The sequence below is a fragment of the Pelophylax lessonae genome (genome assembly GCF_965119305.1).
Source record: "Pelophylax lessonae genome assembly, chromosome: 4".
NCBI lineage: Eukaryota > Metazoa > Chordata > Amphibia > Anura > Ranidae > Pelophylax > Pelophylax lessonae.
In genome coordinates, this window is record NC_138771.1 from 482,484,246 (window position 1) to 482,500,813 (window position 16,568).

Here is a 16,568-nt window from a genome sequence, read left to right on the forward strand (position 1 = left end):
TAAAAAGTGGACTGTGCCATCAGTGGTGGACCCTCCAGTTTCCAGATTAAACAAGGCAACTATGATTCCGGTAGAAGAGTCCCTGGCCTTTAAGGATCCCGCTCTCCAGAAGGCGGAGTCTGTGGTCCACTTTATGTATACCTTATACACTAATTGTATCTGTGTGTGAGACCCTAAAGATGGAGGATGCAGCTGAAGCTGCGACGGAGGCGCAGGTATCCTTTTGCACTCGCAAGCCATCCAGGGCAGCAAAGGGTGTTTCCTTTCCCTGCCTATTTTGACAGAATAGTCGCTAAAGAGTGTGGACGACCAAAGCGTCCCCGTGGGGTCCATAAGCCCTTTACTAGGCGTTACCTCTATGAGGAGTCCCTTCTTAAGAAGTGGACTGTTCCACCGGTGGTGGACCCTTCAGTTTCCAGGTTAAACAAGGCAACCATGATTGAAGGGTTCCCGGCCTTTAAGAATCCGGCTGACAGGAAGGCTGAAGCCGCAATATGTACACTCTTGCTGGTTCGTCAATGAGGCAGGTATTCGCCATTGCCCTGGTTTCGCAAACTCTGACCGAGTAAGCTAAGCTCTTATGCTGCGACCTGGAGGGAGAACAGCTCCCCCTGCCTTTGCCGAGTTTGCGGACCAGCTGGTCCAGGAGCTGCAGTTTATCTGTAATGCCTCTTTGGATGCGGCTTCCCTAGTGGCTCAGCTTTCTGTTTTGGCAGTGGTCCTTTGGCGTGTCTTTTGGCTTAACCTCCTTGGCGATATTCCTGAGTGTGGCTCGGGGTAGAATTTCATTGCCATTAGCGGTAACCCCGAGCCACACTCGGGGTACCGCCAGGGAGCATCGCTGGATCCTGGTAGAGGTTACTTACCTTGTCCCCGGGATCCCGCGATGTGTCCCTGCTGCATACGGTGGCCGGATCTTCCGTCCGATGCTGCGAGCCCCGGCTTCCGTCTCCTGCGAGCACCACGTCGCAGGGGGGTGGAACCGACGGCAAATTCAAATAGCAAAACGCACAAACACACTGATAACCTATTGGATTACATTACTAAATAAAATAAATTGACATTAGTTGTTTGCGTATGTATGTATGTGTGTGTGTATATATATATATATATATATATATATATATATATATATATATATATTATACAGGGCTTAAAATTTCAAGTCATGAGCCAGGCCTTAAGAGTTACTCACCACTTGTTGCCCCACCCGATCCTTACCCTGCTCCACCACTAAACATGCCCTCTATAGAGGACTGCAAATCCCAACAGTACATAATACAGCAGTGAAAAATACCATCAGCTATAGGGGCGTACAAATCCCAGTAACCCATAAAGAATATTGACTTACAGTGCGCAGTTCATCTGATTCACGTGCTCCCTTCCTCTCCTGGTGGTTGTAGTGGTGGTGCAACAATGTTCTTCTTACATCAGTGTCCTCTGTCCCCCCTGCATATCACATTGCCCCTTTCAATGCCAGAGTGCCCCCAGCGTGCCCCCTTTCAATGCCAGAGTGCCCCCAGCGTGCCCCCTTTCAATGCCAGAGTGCCCCCAGCGTGCCCCCTTTCAATGCCAGAGTGCCCCCAGCGTGCCCCCTTTCAATGCCAGAGTGCCCCCAGCGTGCCCCCTTTCAATGCCAGAGTGCCCACAGCGTGCCCCCTTTCAATGCCAGAATGCCCACAGCCTGCCCCCCTTTCAATGCAGAGTTAGCACAGTGTGTGCCCTTTCAATGCAGAGTTAGCACAGCGTGCCCCCTTTAAATGCAGAGTTAACACAGCATGCCCCCTTAAATGCAGAGATAGCACAGCGTGCAGAGAGACCAGCGTGCACTTACCTGATGCAGCGGCGGCTTCTCCTCAATCCTCCACATCTCCCGAGTCCTCCTCCTCCTCCTTGGCCAATGGCAATTGTTCGCCTTTCGGCCAATCAGGAAATGGGTCTCGGACCCGCTTCCTGATTTGCCAGGAAGAGGATCAGGAGGAGGATCCGTGTGACAATAGCGAATATTCATTCGCTATTGTCACACAATGGGTGGGCTCAGGGCGCTCTGCGCCCCGGGTGCACAGTTTTCTGAAGAAGAATGTCAATGCAGGCTGCGCTGTGAAGGGCGGCGGCAGGGGCAGGCACAGACAATAATACATTCCCTATCCCCATACAGCACAGCCCTTACTCGCCATCCTCCTAATTCCACTCGCAAAATGCGAGCACACACACACAAATACACTTAGCACCTAAAATCGGAAACAATCATACCACCAGGGAGGTTAAGTGCTGGGCTGCGGACCAGACTTCTAAAAAAAGCCTTTTCAAGGAGATCGCCTGTTTGGCGCTACCCTGGATGACATCATTACAGGTCTCACAGGGGCGAAGAGTACTTTTCTTCCACAGGCTACTAAGGCAAGGGACCTGGTCATAGACGTGGGCCTTCCTTCTCATCTCCTAAGAAGTTTTTTTCATCCCTCAGGGTCGACTGACAAGGGCTCGGAGCCCTTCAGGGCCTCCTCTGAAGGATCCAAATGAACTTGGTCTGGCAAGCTGAGAGCGGGCTTCTCTAGACCCGCAGACAAGGCTCGTTCATCATGAAGGTGCCCCCTCAGCCGTATCGGGGGTGGGGGGACATCTTTGCTGATTTCCGGACCCGTGGACTTCCCTCTTGCAAGACAAGTGGGTCCACAAAGTCATTTGGTACGGCTACAAGATCGGGTTTTCGCTCTTGTCCCCCGGCAAGGTTCTTTCCTTCCAACTTGCGCCTGTCTCCGGACCGCTTACAGGGTCTGTTTGGGGCAGTACAAGACCTGTTACTTCAAGGGGTGATTGTCCTGGTTCAGACTTTGAAATGTTTTCAGGGTTTTTACTCAAACCTGTTTACAGTTCCCAGGAAGGAAGGCTACTTGAAAGATCTCCTTCTGTGGGCCTGATGGTGTCTACCTTTTGAGGCAGTTATGTTTGCACAGTTCCATATGAGGTCCATGCAAAGGGAGTTTCTGACCAAATAGGACAAGGCTCCACAGTCTCTGGACAACCCAATCCGGCTGATTCCAGAAACAAAGGAGTCCCTGATATGGTTGCTCTGTTCTTCAGCACTTCAGCTGGGAAAATCCTTCCTCCCCTTTTATCGGACCGTGGTCACCACGGATACCAGCCTGTCTGGCTGGTAAAGCATTCTCAGCAAGCATTCTGCTCAGGGGATCTGGATGCTGGCAGAGTGCAGACTACCGATCAATGTCTTGGAACTCTGACGATCAGACTGTGTCTGGACCATTGGACAGTTATTCTTCAGGTTTGTTCAGTGCACATTTAGTCGGACAATGCCAAGGCCATGGCTTATGTCAATCACCAAGGGGGCACAAGAAGTGGCTCTGAACTGGCCTCGCCAGTCTGGTGCGGCTGGTCTCTGACGTTCCTTGGAAGCTTCCTCTCAGGGAGGATGTGCTGTCCCAAGGACCGATCTTCCATCCTGCTTTACAGTCGCTGGCTTTGACAGCTTGGCTGTTGAACGCCAGCTGCTGAAGCATGGGGGCTTATTTGAGTCAGTGATTCCTACCCTGTTGAAAGCTTGGAAATCTACTTGTAGGAAGATCTACCATTGTACGTGGAAGACGTACATTGCGTGGTGTGAGTCTCTTGGGATTCATCCTCGCTCCTTCTCGGTGGCTCCGATCTTGTCTTTCCTTCAACGAAAGGTTGAACAGCAATTGGCCTTGAGTACCATCAAGGGCCAGGTGTCAGCTTTGGCACTCTTCTAATGACCTTTGGCCACACACTCCTGGTGCGAACCTTTCTTCAGGCTGTCTGACATTTGGTTCCTCCAGTGCAGGTTCCGTTGCCATCTTGGGATCTCAATTTATTGCTTTTGCTTCTCCGGAGCCTCCCATTGAGAATGTTCAGGAGATTCCCCTGCTTACACTGTCCCAGAAGGTGGCCTTTTTGGTGGCTATCACCTCTGCGCACAGGGTGTTGGAACTGTCAGCGTTATGCTTTCCTTCACCTTACCTGGTGATTCACAGGGAAAAGGTGGTCTTCTCCCCTGTCTGTCATTCCTCCCAAAGGTTGTCTCTGATTTTTATGTGAATGAAGACATTGTGTTGCCTTCCCTGTGTACCAGGCCTAAACATCTGAAGGAAATTGCCTTGCATGCCTTGGATGTGGTCTGGGCAATTGGGTGTACCTGGCAGCTACAGAGTCTTTCAGGAAGTCAGACTCTGTATTTGTGCTCACGGATGGACCTCGTAAAAGGTTGCCCCCTTTTCCAGATGGATCAGACAGACGGTGATTCAGGCCTATTCCATTAAGGGTCAGGTTCCTCCTTTCCCTGTCAAGGCACACTCTACTAGGGCGTTTAGTGTCCCCTGGGCTTTCCATCTTCAGGCATCAGTGATGCAGATTTGCAAGGTGGCCATCTAGTCGGTGCACACTTTCACAAAGTTCTATAAAGTGAATGTGTTGGCATCTGCGGATGCTTCTTTTGGCCGCAAGGTTTTGCAGGCTGCTGTTTAACCGCTTTAGGACCAGAAGGATTTGCCCCCTTAATGACCAGGCCACTTTTTTCAACTTGGCACTGCGTGAGTTTAACTGACAATTGCTCAGTCATGCAATGCTGTACCCAAACAAAATTTACTCTCTTTTTTTCCAACAAATAGAGCTTTCTTTTGGTGGTATTTGATCACCTGTGCGATTTTTATTTTTCACATTCTGCATATGACATTCCCAAAAAAAAATTAAATCTAAATTTTTTTAACATTTTAGGCCAATTTGTTTTCTGCTACATATTTTTGATAAAAAGAAGATCGCAATAAGCGTATTTCGATTGGTTTGCGCAAAAGTTATTGCGTCTACTAACTACGGGAAAGATTTATGTCATTTTTGTTGTGTTTTTTTTTTTTTTTATTTACTAGTAATGGCGGCGATCTGCAATTTTTTTGCGGGACTGCGACATTGCGGCGGACAGATCGGACCACTGACTGACATTTTTGACACTTTTGGGGTGACCGGTGACATTACTACAGTAATCAGTGCTAAAAATATGCACTGTTACTGTAAAAATGACACTGGCAGGGAAGGGGTTAACTGTGGGTGTTCAAGGGGTTAAATTGAGCCTAGGGGAGTGATTCTAACTGTGGGGGGGCGTGGCTTGTGAAATTACCATAGAGACCTGTGTTCCTATATAGAAGGATCACAGGCGCTCTATGATCATTCCAGGGAGAAGAACGGTCAGCTGTGTTTACAACAGCTGACCGTTTTCTCTCAGCGGGGAGCGATCGCGGGTGTCAGGCGGCAATCGGATTCGCCTGCCCGCTGCATCCGCTTCGCCGCTGATGAGCCGCGACGAGCTTTCCCCCTAGAATCCTGCGCAACGTATAGTTAGTTACGGCGATTCGCACAGGAGCAGCTGCCTCCTGCAGTATAATTGCGGCAGGCGGTCGTAAAGCCTGGCCCTCAACATTATCCCTTACCCTTGTCCTGGCCCTCAACATACCCCGTACCCTTGTCCTGGCCCTCAACATAACCCCCTACCATTATTCTGGCCCTCAACATAACCCCCTACCATTGTTTTGGCCTTCAGCATAACCCCCTATTTTTGTTCTGGGCCTCAGCATAACCCCCTATCTTTGTTCTGGGCCTCAGCATAACCCCCTACCTTTGTTCTGGCGATCAACATAACCCCCTACTCTTGTCCTGGCCCTTAACATATCCCCCTACCCTTGTCTTGGTCCTCAACATATCCCCTTACCCTTGTCCTGGCCCTCAACATAACCCCCTACCCTTGTCCTAACCCTCTAACCTTCTCATAACCCTCAACATAACTCCCTACTCTTGTATTTACCCTCAATTTAACCTAAACCACCCACTGGCTCAAGCAGCATGCACCACATTAACCTCTTTAAGGTCTACCTGCATCACCTACGCCAGTTTTTATTTCAGAGTGAAAAAGAAACTGGCATAAGTTCTGCACCTAAAGCCCCATACACACTAGTGGTTGTTTTTTTGTTCAACCCAGCATGGCTGAGCGAAAATAAATTGACAGCTCAGGAGGAGCTGCTGTACTAACTATCTGACGTTCATACAACAACCTCCCCTGCTGTGCTATTGTGTTCTGACAGGGGGACAGCCCCTCCGCTACAACACTCCAGGCAGCCCTCTGACCTCCAGCGTAGTGGGAACAAAAGAGGTCTACACCTGACCTCTGACACTGTGGGGATAGAAGGGGGCTTTATCTGACTCCTGGCATAGTACAGGGTGGGAGGGGGACTCTTTCTGACCTGTGGCACAGTATAGGGGGCTCGCTTTCCACCTAATCTCATAGTTTATGGAGGAGGAGTATTTATTTTTTGTTAATCGGTGTTGGGCAGAGTTTCTCAGCTTCTCTTTCAGCTTCTCTGTTTGCAGTGAGTGAAATGTGGATCTTTTCCTGCAGGTGTGCACACGGGTGCTGTATGTGTCTATCCAGCCCGCGTGCAAGACACTGTGAAGGCGCTGAAGGATGCAGGCTGTGATATACCGGTGGCATCAGGTATGTACCATGTAACTTTTTAAATCTGTGTAATCCAATCATCAGCATAAGTCCACCTTGTATTTACTTCTCAGTTATGGGTGGACTGAACTCTGTAGGCCCCTTAATGTGACAACCATGAGCACTGATGTTTTCATCATCTTTGATACTGTACCCCTGCCAACGCAGACATCAACATCTCAGTCCTGTAAATTCTCAGCATGGGACTAAGAGGTCTCAGTACTGGTAGTTTTAGAAATAAGGTAAGTGTACAGCTTTGGGGTTTAACCCCAACCCTGGGTATTACAAAAAATTACCATTGCAGTGGGCACAGTAGGTATGCAGACCCAGGAAGTCAGTGCAAGGATGGTGGGAACACCATAATGGGCACAGAAGGTGTGCAGAACTGGAAACTTGGCAGAAAGCTTGTAGTAATCCCACCTAATGGCACAACAGGTGTGCAGATCTGGGTTCCAGATTGTTCATTGCTGCTCTGGAACCTCAGCTGTCACTTTGTTAGTTTTACGTTGGAAACTTCGCAAATACTGTATACAACTGGAGTGGGACTCATTCCCTTTTAATAGCCTGCAGCAATAGCCTTTTAATTGTCACAGCAGGTGTACAGACCTGGGAACTGGGCACAGGCATAGGGATGATGAGATCCTCTCTTAATAGACACAGCAGGTGAGCAGAGTTAAGAACTCAGCAGAGAGAAGTGTGTCTGAGAAGTAACCGACTATCAGGCTAAAAATACTGAAATATACATATTTTGTGACCCTTTATTTACTCATTCTGCAGTGGCCACTGGATTTCCAGCCGGACAGACCCCCCTAAAGACCCGCCTGGAAGAGGTCCGCATAGCTGTAGAGGATGGAGCTTCTGAAATCGACATAGTTATTAACAGGACTTTGGTGCTCACTGGCCATTGGAAAGGTAGGTGTGTCTGGAAGGGGAGGGTATGTTGGTAGTGTGCCTGTGGTGAGCTCAGTAAATTCTTTCTTAACTGGGGCATTCATCTGTGCAGGTCATCAGCAGCTCCATGTCCTGATTTTTTGTTTCATCGGAGGTCTGATTGTGAGTGGTCATGTCTGGACAGTGTCCCCAATCAGTTGGCCTTTTTTCTCTTCTTCAATCCTTATTCAGAAAGCCGAATGTTGTAAAGCGCTCCATCTTGTCAGTTTGGCTGGAGCGTAAGGAACACATTTGGTGTGATATATGCTGCAGAGCCCTGTTGTGAGGTGACAACACAGCAAATAAATCTCAGACCATTAAATAAGAATCCATCTGATTTTACTTTTAGAATTGTATGAAGAGATTCGGTTGTTCCGAGAAGCTTGTGGAGAGGCACACATGAAAACCATCCTTGGCATCGGAGAGCTGGGCTCACTTACCAATGTCTATAAGGCCAGTCTGGTTGCCATGATGGCAGGTGAGTCATACCAGCTTTCCTGCAGAACAAAAAACAATTTATATTTACTATAAAGTGTTGGGGATGTGGGGTGTTGAATAAGGGATTATTTAAAGGGGATAAGAGGTGAGTCCAGGGACGTCATTAGGGGTAAGGGATAATATAAGGGGGATAGGACGTGAGTCCAATGATGTTATCAGGAGTTAACTATAATATAAAGGTAATGGGAGGGGAGTCCATGGACCTTTTCATAGTTATAATCTTGAAAACAGTACTTTAGCTGCTGACACACAGTGCCCTCACTCATGCAATAGGGGGCTGTATTCCTTTTGGTGTAAATGCCAGATTTGATAAACATTCTTCACTTTTCTCATACAGGTATATGGCAGTTCTGCGTATGTTGTGGAGTCAGATCTGAAAGGCACAACAAAGCGCTACTCTTGTTGATGCTCTAAGTAATTCAGTACATTGGCGTTTGGTACTAGCAGCCAGACAATGTTATTGACACAAAGCATTTGGTGCCAAAAAGACCTAAAATAGTAGTTTTGCTTGCTGATGGTAGCTATAGACATGCCTGTAGAGATCAGCATTGGCAGCTTTCATCTTTTTTCAGAGGTATTGTAATCTAAACTGTGACTTGCCTACCTTATTAATGACAAAACATGCCCTCTGCCATTCCAGTACAGTAATGAAATGAAACAAATGGCATGAGCGTTCTTTTTGCTTATATAATGTTTTGTGGGGATTTCCTGAGACGTGAAAGCTATTTCAAATGTTTCTCCATGGTAAAAAGGTTAAGAAAGGCTGGATTAGATGTTGCTGTGATTTGTGAAGCAGTTTTGTGGATAATCTGTAGATGGTGTTACGGTGTATAATGCAGTATTCTAGATAGACTCTAGATGGCACTATGATGATTACTGCAGTATTATGGATAGACTCTAGATGGCACTGTGATGAATACTGCAGTATTATGGATAGACTCTAGATGGTGCTGTGGTGTGTTATGAATAGACTCAATGGTGTTGTTATGTTATGCAGTATTAGTGCTGAACTGTAGATGGAGCTTTGACACATGATATTAAATCATGGATAACCAGCACTCGCATTGCATTACCTGTATGTATCACTCCTGTACAGGATTCTCCCCATCACAGAAGGCAATTATTATACATTACATGAAGGTGCTGTCTGCATTTAACATATATGTACATAAAGCAAAGCTATCCTAACATCATTCATTTCCAAACACTATGGATCAGGGAAGAGAACCAAAGAAATATAATTTGGGTGCACAATACGCCACCTTCAGTTAGATTTGCCCATTTTTTGGTTCTCTTATTTGGTCCATGCTGTAGGTAATGCATGTTAAAAGATCTTTGCTTTATGTACACTTTTGTATTGCAATATGCTGATATAGTTATGTCTCCTATAGATCTGATTTTGTTGGCATATTGTATGCTGCTCCAGTTGACTTGAGATATGTTCTATTATCCTATATGTAAACACTGTTAAAAGCTTTTTTATATAAAGCAATTTTATGCAGTATACGCCTTTTTCGTGTGCTGTCTGTTCACTTCTCAGAAAGCCTCATGCCTTCAAAACCTCTAGCCTTTTTTTTATCTGATATGCTGTATTCTGCGCAGATATGTGTTTGACTGTTGCTTGTGGCATTGTGGCATAACGTGGTGTGGTAGTGCCATCGTCTGAGACCGTTTTTATTGCATAGAACCATTTTCCAATTTGTTTTTAAAGGATCACTGATTACGTTTTCAACAGAGAAGGAGGTAATAAAACGTATACTTTGTATGTGGTATTAGACAGCTGAACTGGGAGGAGCACAGGGGGTAGTGAAGAAGTAATTTATTGGAGGACTTCCCAATATCTGCCCATCTGGGGACCTCATACAACAGGGGTCTCCAAACGATGGCCCTCCATTTGTTCAGGAACTACAATTCCCATCATACCTGGTTAGGTCTGTGAATGAATGTCAGCGTTTTTACAATTCCTCATGGGACGTGTAGTTCCACAACAGCTGAAGGGCCGTAGTTTGGGGATCCCTGCCATACATGGATCTGGGATGAGAACACAACTCACTTGCTTACCAGGCCGATGTTTCTTTTTATCACTGTAAAACCTTTCCCCCTATGATGACTGGGATTGGCTTATTTCAGGAAATTTGCAGCTCAGTGCTGATCTTCTCTCTAGATCCCGATGCAGCTGGCAGAGAGCACATGTGACTGCAGAGGTGGAGGCTGTTACAGTAGCAAAGTAAGCATTGTGATTGGTGAATCATGGTAGTCGCATGTTCTGGTTCCACACAGATTGAATTCTGATGCATGACTGCAGTTAATACTCTCACCCACTGCTGAGCCCCTTTATTGGGTATAGAAATGTCCATAAACATTCTCCTATCCTGGTGACCCCACTGGGAGAATGCTAACAGACAGTGGTCTCCCAATGAATTAACCAGGAACTAGCAGAAACAGCCATTAATCAAAGTAAAATGTAGAGATAATTGTTCTAATAAGCTGTATGGAGAGTAAAGCAGCTAACAGTCGAGACTACATACAGAAAAGTATTTATTTGTGGCAAAACAACATGACATTCTGCCTTTACCAAGGTGGCTTCCTCCACACGGAGACGCAATGAAAATGCTGCACACATTGCAGCATTAATGCCTCTTAGCTTTTGTGCCATTGTGCTTATCTCTTCTGATGGAGATCCCTTTCCAGGAGATTGTATCATAGTCAATATAGGAGCTCTAGATACTGTATCTACCCCAAGCCCTAATCAAGGGGGATTGTCCAGCCCCCAAAATGTGTTGAATACTGCTTGTTTATCTACTGTTACAGTCAAAGCTTGTTTGGCTGTACATCTCCTATGGATCACCGGAGTGTAGTTCGCTCTGCACTCCTGTGACCCGTTTTTAGCAGAGAGTGGACTTTACAGAAGTCGGTACAGGCACCACGTCATCAGGACCACAGAGTTGGGATCCACCAGGTGCCTGGACCGACACCCGGCTCAACCTCTCAGCGAGCTGCTGAGAGCCTGAGCCAGCTGCTCCCCTCCCCTCCACAGCCCAGCACTCCAATGATTGAGGAGGGAGCAGAGCATAGAGCTGTGACTCACAGTCAGCAGCTCTCTGCTCAGGGAGATGTCAGAACTGAGCAATCGGCGGTGTTTGATCGCCCGGTTCTCAGAGTAGAGGCGCTGGGGGGACAGATGCAGCATCAGACGGATGCTACATCCACCTAGGTAAGTATAAATGGGGGGGACCCCCATACTTCTCTTTTAATTCATAGTCCAGAATTAAGCTATATGGATACTTGATGTGTTAGTTTGGCTCTCAACCTCTTTTTGCTCATTTCAATTTCTCAAGTCAGGTGGCATCCACTCAGTCAGGCTGTCCCCTCACTCTGTGTTCTATTGTAGCCTGCTAGTGGACCTCTGAGACCTTGGATCTGGTATTGAGGGGGAGGACTGGAGTAAGGCTTGGACAACAATAACGAAATGTTCATTCAACACTACCACCCTAAAGGCCGCTTATAAAGTGCTCCTGTGGAGGTACTGGGTCCCTCTTAGGCTTGCTTACGCTTATCCTGGCAGATGTTTTCAGAATTGTGATCAATGTGGGGCTGTCCTACATATATAGTAGTGATCGACCGATTATCAGCAAAGCCGATATATCGAGGGCCGATATATTGGAATCAGGCTTTTGATTTACAGATATTGCCGATATTTCGGGAAAGTGCTTGTACCGGGGTGATGCCTGCAGCTAGAGGCCTCTCCCCCAGTACTGATCTCCATAGCCGACGGTCGGCTGTCTTGTAATGACAACCGATTCGGCTGAGAAGCCACTCGGCTGTCATTCCAAGAAACAGGCAGTGGCTTCTGTGCTATCCCTTCACGGCATTATACAATGAGAATCCTTTATCGTATGTATGTGTACAGTATGTGGGGTGGGGAGGCACTGGATACCTTCAGCTGCCATTGTGCCCTTGCTGGGTGTCCCATGCATGCCTGTACTTTTAAGGAGGAATGGGCTCCCTCCAGGCAAACCTGCCCTTAAACTCTCCATTGCTGCATGTGCTTCAATTTGGGAGACTCTCAGAATTATAGAGTTAGGACTGCAGTACACTGGAGTGCCTTGATGTGGCCACTGCTGCTTACACATATGTTTGCAAATGTGTGCAACTAAACCCCTTGTTTTTAACAAGAATTGTTAAACAGGGTCAGTTTGGTTTTGTTGCAGGCTAGCTGGTAAATGAGCCGGTAATTTGTGTTTATTTTTAATGTGCGTTGCTCTCCTATGTGCTAATTGCTGCAAAGCCAGTTATAGGTTGTGGTGGTTGCAATTTGCTTGTACCGTTAGTAAATTGGTGTGGGGATGTACTGGATACCTTCAGCTGCCATTGTGCCCTTGCTGGGTGTCCTGATCATCCTTGTACATTTTAAGGAGGGGTTGGCTCCCTCCAGGCAAACCAGTCCTTAATCTGTCTATTGCTTTATACGCTCCAATTTGGGAAACTCTCAAAATTATACAGTTAGGACCGTAGTACACTGGAATGCCTTGATGTTTGCAAATGTGTGCAACTAAACAGACAAGCTAGAGAATGAGCTGGGATTTTTCAATTGGTTTTATGTGTGTGTATGTGTGTATATGTGTATATGTGTATATATAATATATACATACAATTTCTTTTTTTTTTTTTATAAATAACGTTTATGCTGTCCAAAAAATACATTTTGAGCAAGACTACAATTTGCCATTGAACATATAGAACAATGTGTTGAAAACTGATCAGATTGTTTGGTGCAAACTGAAGACAGTATTTAGGAGAAGAACCTTGTAACAACTGTGAAGCATGGTGGTGGAAATATTATGGATTGGGGGTGCTTTGCTGCTTTAGAGCCTGGGTGGCTTGTAGTTGAGTCAACTATACATTTTTCATCATACCAATTTGTGCTTTATAGGAATGTGAGACTATCTATACAAAATTTGGAAAGAACCAGAAATGGCTCTTTCCACAAAATAATGATCTGAAGCAAACTAGTAATCCAATAAGGAATGGCTCAAAAAGAAGAAATTGAGAGCTAGGGACTGCCCTTGTCAAAGTATTGGTTTTATTTCTTTTGAAATTTCGCAGGGAGATTTTGAAACTTATTATTTCCTGAAATGAAATTTCAGTTTGAAACTCATGCAAGGGAACCCACAAACATCTTGCAAGTATTTCACTTGTTGATGTCAGAGACTGATGGACAGTTATAAGAGGTCATTTCTGCTACAGGTGGCAATACCAGCTTTTGATGCAAGATTGGACTGTACACAATTGCATCTTTTGACAATTCAATTGAATAAATTAGTTCCGATCCGCTCCGATTACTGAACGGATGGAAAAATAGGGTTTCCATCCATCCAGATTTCAAGCACAGGATCGGATGCGGATGGCAGCGGGTGTCAGCCGAGGTGTCTCCGCTGACACCCGCTGCCCCATAGAGCTGCATGGAGGATCCGATCAGATCCACCTAAAAAACTGACAGGCGGATATGATCGGATCGCCCGTGTGAAAGAGCCCTTAAATATGTTGAAAAAGTCAAGTTTCCATGGGTAGTACTTACAGCAGTATTAAAGTGATACTATAAAGTCTTGCTTTTTTTAAGTGTGGAAAAGAGTTAGAACACTTGTCAGTTTTTATTGCTGTCTGTGCCCCCGTTGGGGAGATTCCTCCTCTCTATTTGTCCTGTTTACTATTATCATTGAAAGTGAAAGTAAAAGAAAATCACATATTTTGGGTTGTCCCCAGAAAAGTAATAGAATGGAAATCTTCCAGAGGGGTTGGTAGTTCTAGTGATCTGGGGGTAACAAAGAATTCCCTTAATTTGCAGCAATTTCCTTTTACTTCCTGTTTGGCTATAGAACAGGAAGTGAAGAGAGATCTCCACAATGGGACAAAGATGGCGAAAAAATAAAATCTGACAGAGGTTATAAACCTCCCTTGCTCTATCAAAATGGAAAAAAAAGTTTCTCTTTCGTTCATTGATGGACACAGCTCAAGATCTTCTTGACCGATGCGGTTATGCTGCCCCCTACAGGGGTAGGACACTAGGCGGGAAAAGATTTGACTACGCCTATAGGGCAGTCTCAGGGGGTATACTCCCACTTTCTGCTATATGACCTCAGTTTTTTTTCTGCCTAGTCAGGAGTAAGAACCTAGCTCCTTGCTGGGATTTCTGGTCCTAGCATTTTTTTCCTTTTTAAACTGAATCTTTTTCTTTTATTATTTTCTGTTCCTGTGAAAACTACAATCAGTTTGGTTCCTGTGAGAACTACAATCAACTGCCAGACTGGGCGACGGACTGGATATTCTAGATCCCTACGGTCTTCCTAGACCCGACCTTAGCTCCGCGCTGGGATGGCCACGACATAGCCCCACTGGACAGGGGGCTGGCTGGCGAGTTAAAAGCCTCACGAGGACGCAGAGCCATGGTCACGACCCAGGCCATGGCCTGAGTCGCAGCATACCTCTGGCCCGCAGCACCCCCATTCCAAGATGGTGCAGTGGTCTGCCGGGAGCGGTGCCCACCCGGTCCCAAGGTGTGGTGAGTAGTGTCCCCCCTCCCCTCAGATTGTTTTCTCTGGGTGCACGTGGGCCCCCCGAGTCCCCTTCAAATCCCTTCTCTCTATCCGGGTCCCTCTGCGGGCCATTCTCCCATGCCTAGCTCCCCCCAATCCACCCCCCCCCCCCAGGGCGGCCATGCCTGTCTCTTCGTGGGGGGGGGGAGTGCCGCCGGCTTTATTTGGGAGGGTGGTCATGGTGGGGGTCTCCCCTTGCTGTCCATATGTACCTGGTGGTCCTCTGAGGGTCCTGGGCTCCATGCGTAGCCACCATTTTGTTGTGGATGGCTGCTGTATATATCAATGGCCATGTTTGTGTAGTCCGGTGCCCATTTTCTTATATTTTCCCATTGCTATCACAGGCGGCCATGTTCTTGAAGTCTTTGGAGCAGTGAAGCGGCGGTGGGCCTCTAGTGGCAGTTTACTGAGCTTCCTCTTTCCCTCTGATCGCCGCACGGCGTGCAGCCTGACACTTTGGGCCTGATTCATAGTACGGCGAATTGGCGTTTCGGCGTGATTTTGCGAAGCGGCGATTATTTAAGTCTGAAATTGGCATTCAAAGAACGGCGGGCGGAAAATAGCGCCTAGTGTGAGATTCATTAAGATGCAATATGGTCAGAGCGCGACTTAAAACCACGCCAGCTAAAAGCTCGACTAAAGTTTAGCCAAATTTTCCCCTGTACCCCCAAAAATCCCAAATCACTGTGGAAGGTGTGGAAGTCAATTTGGAGATGACTTGCGTTTAAAAAATCTCAAAAACTGACTTAGAAAGAGAGATATCTGCGAAAGTGTGGAAAGGTTAAACAGCTCCTCCAGCCGCGAGCTGCGAACTCGCGAATGTGCGCATGCGCAACGTCAAATTGGCTCAAAAAATTTCGCCAGCGCGATTTTGGGTCAATTTTTTTTTGAATACCGCTTGCAAATCCGCTGTCTCGCCCATAGAAAATGGCAAAAACCGGCGGAATTGGAAAAACATGCACACTTCCAACAAGGGATCCTTTAGTAAACACCATCACATTCCATACACCTTTCCTGCTAACTCCGAAATCATAGCAGTCAAATCTACAGTGTTTATATAGAACCTCCACATTCTCTGAAAAAACCCACAAAATATTACATTGGGGAATTGGTCGTCAGATAGAAAAAAAATAGATGTAAAACATATTTCAAAGAAAGATTATTAGCATTTCACACATATCAAGGAAATGTCACAATTTTGACAATATTTTATGTGTTTCCAAAGAATGTTTTTAGAAATATATTGCAAATACTACCTTTTCTTCCATATGGGTATGGCCAAGTGTTACCATTTTACTACACATTTAACTGAAGGTATATATATATATATCCCTTATACTTGGCTAATTAGCAAAGTATGCCCAACAAACAAATAGAGCTTTAGCTCACAATATTGCTACATATTGACTTTATGGGGCATCTTTTGTATTTTGTTCATGTCTTTGGATTAAAAGTTTGCTGATACACATGCCTTTTTCAAACATGAACAAAATTAATGATGTCAACATTTGGAGGATTGGAGATATCCAAGTGTTGCCCATACAGAGGGCACCTTCCGGATTCGAACTTACAAACCTACAGCAGGAAGGCAGACTCCCTAATCATTGTGCTATTTCTCAGTGAGCGTTGGGTGTTTTCCTCATGCCGTCAAAATGCTCACATGGGAACAGGGGCCATTGAACTGAATAGGATTGGATTTTTTGCCTGTTTTGGGAGCTGATCCTTGAGCTGGACAAATCCCCCTCAAACGCCCCCAAACGGGCTACGTTCACATGTACGTGTTTGTGGTCTGTTTTTGGGGCTTTTGTAGGTGATTTCATATAACAATGCCTGCCCAAAAAATGCATGTCAAAACGCCTGGGAAAACGCCAGCCAAAATGCACATAAGAACGCCTGATATAATTGCCACGCCAAATTTAGGGATGTTCATGAGTGATGAGTCAGATTGTTGGCTTACATATCTGGTCAATCGTCACAATCTCACTTCTCAAATCCCAAAAGGTGTGTTTCAATTGTTTCCCTAAATATATATTTCT

At 46.1% G+C, this 16,568-nt stretch overlaps 1 protein-coding gene across 1 annotated transcript in view; it reads left to right on the plus strand.

Annotated features, from left to right (window-relative positions):
• Positions 1-16,568, plus strand: part of DERA (deoxyribose-phosphate aldolase) — a 69,502-nt gene that overhangs the window by 10,144 nt on the left and 42,790 nt on the right. Inside the window, exons 4-6 of the mRNA XM_082255449.1 lie at positions 6,416-6,511; positions 7,289-7,423; positions 7,791-7,919. Coding sequence (XP_082111575.1) covers positions 6,416-6,511; positions 7,289-7,423; positions 7,791-7,919 — 360 coding nt within the window. The remainder of the gene's footprint in view (positions 1-6,415; positions 6,512-7,288; positions 7,424-7,790; positions 7,920-16,568) is intronic.